At 37.0% G+C, this 9,542-nt stretch overlaps 1 protein-coding gene across 1 annotated transcript in view; it reads right to left on the reverse strand.

Moving 5' to 3' along the window:
- Positions 1-9,542, reverse strand: part of AFG1L (AFG1 like ATPase) — a 341,083-nt gene that overhangs the window by 146,094 nt on the left and 185,447 nt on the right. Inside the window, exon 7 of the mRNA XM_007940863.1 lies at positions 5,656-5,714. Coding sequence (XP_007939054.1) covers positions 5,656-5,714 — 59 coding nt within the window. The remainder of the gene's footprint in view (positions 1-5,655; positions 5,715-9,542) is intronic.

A 9,542-nucleotide genomic window follows, 5' to 3' on the forward strand; every position in this document is an offset into this window, starting at 1 on the left:
AAAAAAAAAAAAAAGAGAGAGAGAGAAGAAGATGGAAGGAATTCAGAGTCACTGTGGTTGGTGGCTCAAACCCACCAGCCATTCTGTGGAAGCAAGACTGGGCAATCTATGTCCATAAAGATTTAACACCTCAGAAACCCAACAATGGTCACTATGAGTTGGAATTGACTTGACAGCAGTGAGTTTTGTTTGGGTTTGGATACCAAAAAGAACTAGCTGACATTCAACCATTTCAGGTGGTAGCATATGATCAGGAACCAATGGTAGTGAAGGAAGAAGTTCAAGCCACACTAAAAGCACTGGTGAAAAACAAGGCTCCAGGAATTGACAGGATACCAACTGAAATGCTTCAAAGAAACAGATGCAACACTGGAAGTGCCTACTTATCTATGTAAAGAAATTTGTAAGCAAGCTACTTGGTTAACTGACTGGAAGAGATCCATATCCATGCCCATTCCAAAGCAAAGAGATGAAATGGAAAATGAAAATTATCATACAATATCACTAATATCACATGCTAGCAAAATTTTGCTAAATATATTGAAAAATGACGTGTGCAGCCATACATAAACAGGCAACTGACAGAAGTTCAAGCTGGATTTAGAAGACCAAGGGACATCATTGCTGACGTCAGGTGGATCTTGGCCAAAAGAAGAGAATATCAAAAAGATGCTTACCTGTATTTTGTTGACTATGCAAAGGCAATCATGGATCATAACAAATTATGGACAACATTATAAAAAAACGGGTATTCCAGAACCCTTAATTGTGCTTACACAGTACCTATACATAGATCAAGAGACAATCGTTTGAGTAGAACAAAGAGATACTGCATGGCTTAAAATCAGAAAAGATGTGCATCAAGGTTGCTTCCTCGCACCATATAAGTAGGCTAAGCAAATCTGTACGCTAAGCAAATAATCTGAGAAGCTGAACTATATCAAGAAAAACAAGACATCAGGATTGGAGAAAGACGCATTAACCTGTGTTATGCAGACGACACAATCTTGCTTGAGAAAAGTGACGACAATTTGAGTACTTACTGATGAAGATCAAAGACTGTATCATCCAGTGTAGATTATACCTCAATGTGAAGAAAGTGAAAATCTTCACAATTGGGCCCATATACAACATCATAATAAATGGTGAAGAAATTGCAGTTGTCAAGGATTTCATTTTACTTGGATTAACAGTCAACACCCATGGACGCAGCAGTCAAGAAACAAAATGTCATATGTGCATTGGGCAAATCCGCTGCAAAAGACTTCTTTAAAATCTTAAAAAGCAAAGATATTTTTGATAACTAATGTATGCCTGACCCAAACCATGGGATTTTCAATCACCTCATATGCATATGAAAGATGGACCGTAAAAAAGGAAGACCAAAGAAGAATTGATGTATTTGAATTGTGCTGTTAGTAAAGAATATCGATTATAGAATGGAATACCAAAAGAACAAACAAATCAGTCTTGGAGGAAGTGCACCGAGAATGCTCCTGTGATGCAAGGATGGACAGGACTTCATCTTGTTTACTTTGTACAAGTCATCAGAAGGAACCAATGCTGAAGAAGGACATTATGTTTTATAAAGTAGAGAGTTAGCAAAGAAGGAGATGCTCAATAACAAGGATTGACACAGTGGCTACACCAACATGCTGAGCTCTATCAGTGATTGTGAGGATGACACAGGAGCGGGCAATGTCTCGCTCTTGTATACACAAGGTCACTATGAGTTGGAACCAACTTAACAGCACCTAAAAACAAGAAGTTATAAAAAGAATAGCAAAATAAACTCAAAGAAAATGTAAGTAAAAATATAATAGGCTCCCGTGGCTTCCAGCCAAGCAATAGACAGGCATATAAGGTGAGCATTTACACATGTAGATACACTCCTTAGAACAATCAATCATAGGAGATCAGAAGTATTTGCACAGGCAGCTAGCTCAGGGGGCAGGAATGCATCGGAAAGAAGGACACAGGGAAAAGGTAATCACAGGGAGGAAGTGGGAAAGGACCTGTTACATTGTGGCGATTGCCATCAATGTCCCAAAACAAAATGGGTATGAACTGCTGTCTGGAAAATGAATTTGCTCTGTAAACTTTCACCCAAATCACAATAAAACAAACAAACACACACAAAAAAAAACGTAACAGGAACCTGCCTATTTAAAAGACAGTGGGTTTCATATATAAAGGCTTATTTTTGTTCTTGTTTTGTCTCAAAGTTGGTCTAGAAATGTCTCCTAGAGGAAGTGTACCTGAGCATTTCCTGTAACTTCTCCAGTCCTGTGGGTTTTAATAGTGTTATTAGTTCCCCTCATCATTCCTACTGTCTTATGAAAATAACATTCATATAAGAGCTTATTTAAGTTTTTATATACCCAAACAATAACTCACAAGCTCCTGTGTGAATTACAAAGTTGCTATCATTTGATTTTAAAGGAGAATGGAAAGGGAAAAAATGGATTTGATAATATATTTTTTCTGCAAATAGATTTCTATTTTGTTTAGTTTTAAACAAAAAAAAAAAAAAATCAAACTATTCTTGTTGTTGTTATTTGCCATCAAGTCGGACCCGACTCATAGCAACCTCTCCTTGGGTTTACGAGGCGGTATCACTACTGAAGTAGATTGCCCAATATTCCTTCCGAGGAGTGGCTGGTGGGTTTGAACTGCCAGCCTTCTGATTAGCAGTCAAGTGCCTTAGGCACTATGCTAACAAGTTGTTGTTGTTGTTATTTGCCATCAAGTCAGCCCCGACTCCTAGTGACCCCTCCTTGGGTTTCTGAGGCAGTTATCACTACGGAAGTAGGACTGCCCAACCTTCCTTCCGAGGAGTGGCTGGTGGGTTTGAACCTCCAGCCTCCTGGTTAGCAGTCAAGTGCCTTAGGCACTATGCTACCAGAGCTCCTATGCTAACCAGAGTTCCTTAAATCACACTAAGATTCTCTATTTGCTTTAAGATTAACTTCTGCTATTTATTTCTCAGCTGGTCCAAAACGAAGGAGTATATGTGAATACACAAAATATCATTTAAATTAATATGAAACAAACTTTCCTTACTTTCTATGTCTAACAAAAAATCACCAGGAAACCAGCTCCAGCGTTCATTTCACTAGTCTGGAGTTTGTTAATGTGAAAAGTCTTTGGAATAAAGCAGGTGGTTGACAGACATTTTGTCATCCAATCTATGATTCAATTTCCTGGGAATTTCAGTCCATGTTCAATTTCAAATTCAAAGACTACTTATCCTTTTGATTTTCCTTCCCCCTCAAAAACATTAAGGGTAGAAAACTAAGAAATTAAATCCAAGCTGGTCAATTTAGTTCCTATAAACAGAGCTATAAAATACCAAAGTATGACAAATTACTGACAAAAATACATAAATAAATAAGGTTAGCAAAGGCAGGCAACTAAGTTTCCTAAGAACCTCTTAAATTGTTTCATTCTGTGAGCTTCTCTTTTTATATTTTATACCAAATGCAGATACTATTTTTAATATCTATTTTTCTTAGCTTCCCTGTTTATATTTCATTATCTACATATCCCATAATACTTCAAATTTCTGGCATTGGATAAACTGCTGCAAATCCACCTTCTCCCCAAATGAAAACTATGAATATAAAGGAAAAAAATTACTAACAGCATAAATCTTCAAAAAAAAAAAAAAAAAACATTTTCCTACATCTATAAATATCTGAGAAATTAGAATACTTTCGGAACCTAAAATTGGTCAAGGAAACAGATGTTTGAGTTCTCCTAAGTATAGCACAGGGAATACAGTTTGGCATCAACGATAATTCCAATGAAAGTGTATTTCAAAAAGCATTGTCTGACTATGTGTTTAGAATATGTGAAGCTAAATGTTTTTACTTCTCCTTGGTAAGAAAGTTGTAAGGTTTTAGTTTTTTAAAAACATAAACTTTATCTTTTCTTCAGATGTGTTGATACAGACTGGAAAAAATATGTACCTAAGAATTAGGAAAAATATATTTTGGCATAGAATTGTGCATCTTTTTGGAACTTAATACAATCTACTTAGTGTTATAGGTATTTGTGTACATTTTATGTCCGTGACTAGATTATAAATAACTTGGAAGCAACAAAACATAGTCTATTTCGTATTACTCATCATGTCTAATGTAGCATTTTCTACACAGTAGGCAATCAATAAGTAGCAGTAAATGTGGAAATACTCAATAACCATGCAAAAAACTTACTTAAAATTAACAGTGAAGAAGGAGGCTATTTTATTCTTAATCATATTGTAATGAAGACTATTTTAAACTCTATGCAATGATAACACACACAAATATTTAAACTATTTATGTGCCTCAACTTGACATAATTTCATGATAACTTGATGGCAATCACATTTAAATATATTAGAATATTTTTTGTAACAATGCTACTCTAGAATAGCAACTTTAATAGATGGGAAAACATGTTAATAATGGCCATTAACCTGAAGAAAACAGGGAACATTAAACTTTTTTTTTTTCAGAAATAAATGTATAAGTTGAAACATTCCACTATAATATTTATGAGCAAACCTCAAATTAAAATTTATAAAATGCAAACTATCAAATGTTTCACTTAGAAAATAATGAAGACTATATTCTATAATTTTTCCAGTGTACATATGCATGAATACTGTATAAAAAAGGTTCTTTTCAAGGTTGTAGTCACTTCTTGGTCACAGCCAGCTACCTAGAGGGAGCGAGTAGTTGAACCTGTGGGCTTGGGACCATAGTCACAGGGGACATCAAGCTCAATTGGCATAACATACTACACAAAACATAGTTCCACCTCCTACAGTGACTGGGATCTTAAAAGCTTGCAAGCAGCCATCTAGATGCAACGATGGGTCTCTCCTCGTCCAGAGCAAAGAAGAATGAAGAAAACCAAAGATTCATGGAAACAATTAGTCCTAGTGACTGGTACACCATTCGACCTACAGCCTATACAACTATGAGACCAGAAGAACTAGATGGAGCCTGGCTACCACTATCAACCACTCGGAGGGGGATCTATGTAGGAGATCCTGGATAGACAGGGAGAACAATGTAGAACAAAACTCAAAATCATTTGGAAAAAAAAAAATGACTGGGTTTGCTGGTCTGATAGAGCCTGGTGGAACCACTGAGACTATGGCCCATAGCTGCCTGTCAGGTCGGAATTGAATCCACACCTGTGGCTTCCAGCCAAGCAAAAGGCAGGCATAAGAAGTGAACATTTACCTGAGGTAGACACACTCCTTGCAGAGAACAATCATGGGAGAAAGAAGGACTATTTATGCACAAGGAGACAGCTCAGGGGGCAGGGATGCATGGAAGGATGGACACAGGGAAGAGGTAACTATCGGGAGGAAGTGGGAGGGGAGCTGTTGTATTAGGGTAAATTATAGTCAATGTCATGAGACAAAGTGCATGTGAACTGCTGTATGGAAAGTGAATTTGCTCTGTAAATTTTCACCCAAATCACAATTTTTTTAAAAAAAAAGGTTCTTTTCTCCTTTAGTGTCTTTGAGTAATTACTCTCTAAATATCAAAGTGAATTATGTTTTGATGCAAAACCAAAGAAATTCAGTAAGTGTCCTCGATTATCAATCAATATGATATTAATCAATAAATACATGTAGGTGATTTTTCTTACCTTTAGGACAGCTATGAATGGCACAAAGTTGGCTCTTTGGAGTCCATTTTTATAGAGATCTGAAAGAAAAAATTGGTATTAGGTTTTTTAAATTTAGCTTAAATCATAAAGTTAACTTATCTTTTAGCCTGGCAAATACAGCTTTCTACTGATAAAATAGGAGCTCTGGTAGCGTAGTGCCTAAGGCACTTGACTGCTAACCAGAAGGCTGGTAGTTCAAACCCACTAGCCACTCCTTGGAAGGAAGGTTGGGCAATCTACTTCCATAGTGATACTGCCTTGGAAACCCAAGGAGGGGTCACTATGAGTTGGGTCCAACTTGATGGCAAATAACAACAACAACAACTGATAAAATAAAAGAACAAAAGAGAAGAAAGAGAACCAAAATTTACTTCTATTCTTGTACTCCACAAAATTCATTACAATCTTAGTAAAATAGTCACAGAAGAAACATCAAAAGGAATTAACTTTTGACTAAAATAGAAAGCAAAAAGAGTATTTAGAAAACATCTACTAATGATCTTAAATCAATAACCCAATATAGCAAGATGATGTAGTTAAAAATACTTCATACTTGAAGATACAGGATTCTACTAGGAAAGGGCTCCTACTTCCCTTGTTATCACTCTATAATAAAAGATCTCAGTAAAGAATTAAAAGCTGTATAATAATATTAGCCTTTCAAGAAGAAAACATCAATAGATAAAATTGAGCACGTATTTTTATCAGGGTTAGACATTTGCCATCAAAATAAGGAAATACTACTTCACTTTAAAATAAATTGCCTAAAAATTAAAACTCCATGTTTATAGACCATAAATTTAATGCAATTATTATCATAAATAGGTAATATTTATTGCCTCAGAACAGTGTTTTTATTACATTCACTTAACAGTTTGTTTATTCATACACGTATACCCACACATATTGTCAAGAACAAATAAGTGAAAAAGGGCAAAAAAAATTAAACTTTACACATTTTTCTTTTAAAATTGAGACTTCTTGGAAAAATTTTTTTAAGAAGAGGTTGGGATTTTATTGCATATAAAAATTCTGTTTTTTAGAGTCAACTTGATAATGTCATGAGATTTAAAAAATTAAAAAGGAAAAATAATTTTTAATAAAAAAATTAGATAATTTTTTTTTTAAGTATAGCATGGTGGGATCTTTTCTACATTTAATTGTTTAGAGAAAAACTGATATCTAAGATAGATTTCAACTGCCACATTTACTTATGGAAATAAAATATGGTCATTAGGAAACATTTATTCACTTTAGAAAAATATTCATCATAACATCATTATATTGAAGAAAGTATTTGCATAAGCTCTTTGGTTAATTAAGGACTAGAGGTTTCAATTCAGTTACATTTAAAATTTTTATTTAAATCATGATATCATGAAAAGTATGGTAATGCTGGTCAGGCTGTTAGGATTTCAAACTTCAAAATGAGATCTTCTTTTTCCTATAGCTAATATCCCTAATGGATAAAATGCAAGAAATGAGTTTAAAGTTAAATATTTTCTTGTTTTCCCTAATTACCAAGTTGCTGGGGGATGTGGTAAAAAGTTGCTATATGATAACACTTGATAGTCATGATCATCTGAAAGTGGTAAGAATTAAAAATAAAATGAAATAATTAAAAACAGGCACATAATATTTAAAGCAGCTTTATTCATAATAGGCAAAACCTGAAGCTTTATTTGCAACAGTCAAAAACTGAAAGCAATTCAAATGCCGGCCAATAGGTGCAGGGATAAACAAAGTGCTGCATAACTGCACAATGGAATACCATTCAGCAATTATAGATACACACAGCAAAATAGCTGCATCTCAAAATAATTATGCAGAGTGAAAAAAGACCAAAAAAAGCAAGCACATACTGTGTGATTCCATCATACAAAACTCTAAAATGTAAACAAAGCTACAGTGACAGAAAGCAAATCAGTGGTGGCCAGGGGAAGGGAAGAGGCAGAGAGGAATGAAAAAAAGTCACAAGGAAACTTCTGGGGGTGATGGAAATGTTCACTATGTTGATTGCAGTGATTACTTCACAGGGGTATAAAAAACCAAAAACCAAACTCACTGCCATGGAGTCAGATCTGACTCATAGCAACCCCTCCTTGGGTTTCCATTGGGTTTCCAAGGCAGTATCTCTACGGAAGTAGATTGCCCAATCTTCCTTCTGAAGAGTGGCTGGTGGGTTTGAAATGACAGCCTTCTGGTTAGCAGTCAAATGTCTTAGGCACTATACCACCAGAGCTCCTTCACAGAGTGTATACATATGCCAATATTTTTCACTGTTACCTTTAAATATGTCAGCTTATTCTATGTAAATTCTACCTCAATAAAGCAGTTTAAAATTTTTATTTAAAAAATACATACATAACATTGATGAACATCAAAGGACACGCTGTTACAGAATTAAAACTAAGATAATACATTAACGAAAATTCATCTATGTTAAGGTAGTCTTTAGGTCTTACTCATAGAATAACGTCTTTTTATGGATGTCTAACTGCAAAAAGGACTGGGAGGTGGCATCTTCTGACCTCTTCTAACTTCACAAAAAGAAAAGAGAATCACCATCAGAGCCCAAGGCTTATTATTGAGGCCAGACATGCTGCCACCCTCCAGCCTTTTACCAACTCTGAAACCAACCATCCTTCCCACTGTAATCACTACTCTGTTGGGTTCAATAATTTGTTGCAATGGCCACACAGAGCTCACAGACAATATTCATGATTATGGCTGGGGTCTTAAAAGCTTTCAAGCGGCCATCTAAGATGCAGTTAATGGTCTCCTAGCGTTGGAAGTGAAGAGTGCAAAAAAAACAAAGGCATTTGGAAGCAATCAGCCCTAGGACATGACGGCCCTCAAGACCAGAAGAACTAGATGGTCCCCAGCTACCAATGCCAACCACTCGGGAAAGGATCAAATCTGGAGACCCTGGATAGAATGGGAAGAAGAACGTGGAACAAAATCCAGAATTACTGGTAGGATGGAGTCTGGTGAGACCCCCCAATACTATGGTCCTAGGATACATTCTGGGCCTGGAATAAAGCTCATTCCCAGGGGCTGGCTCTCAGCCCAATAGTAAACAAGATGTACATGCAGACCACACAACCCAGGGTGACGCACCCACAGACTGTGAAAATGCATCCCTTGGAGCAATTGACCACGGGGCACCAGAGAGGCAACATTCACATGGAGGAAATGCAGGACAAACAGGAGTGCATAATTATGAGGGGCATGGGGGGAAGGTCACTGGGCAGGAAGGGGAGGAAACTGGGTTAGAGTTGGACATGGTAAAAGGGGGGTGAAACTAAACGTACGCATAATGTTGAATACAAAACAAACCCTTAAAATAAAAAATAAATACGATTATGGGCTTTATTAGAGAAGTAACAGGTTACAATTCAAGTTCAGGAACATGCTGAGGATACAGTTCTTCAACCAGGACAGTCTCCCCTTTGCTATGTTCTTTAGGCTCACCTTTCTGGCCCTTGGCTCTTGGCCTGGCCTCTGCCCTGCTTGGGCAAGTGTTACAAAGGTTTTTTTTTTAGCTCTGCCAATAGGAGAGACAATGCAGGGATGCCAGAGTAGCAGGCCAGAAGAGCAGGGAAGGGGATAAAAGCCTTGAGCCCCAGACTTAAAGGCGAGGAGAGACAATGCAGGGACGCCAGAGTAGCAGGCCGGAAGAGCAGGGAAGGGGATAAAAGCCTTGAGCCCCAGACTTAAAGGCCAGGAGAGACAATGCAGGGACGCCAGAGTAGCAGGCCGAAAGAGCAGGGAAGGGGATAAAAGCCTGGAGCCCCAGGCTTACAGGCAAGGAGAGACAACGCAGGGACGCCAGAGTAGCAGGCCGGAAGAGCAGGGAAGGGGAT

This window comes from Orycteropus afer, unplaced genomic scaffold (assembly GCF_000298275.1).
Source record: "Orycteropus afer afer isolate SDZICR_OR568_19922 unplaced genomic scaffold, OryAfe1.0 scaffold00072, whole genome shotgun sequence".
NCBI lineage: Eukaryota > Metazoa > Chordata > Mammalia > Tubulidentata > Orycteropodidae > Orycteropus > Orycteropus afer.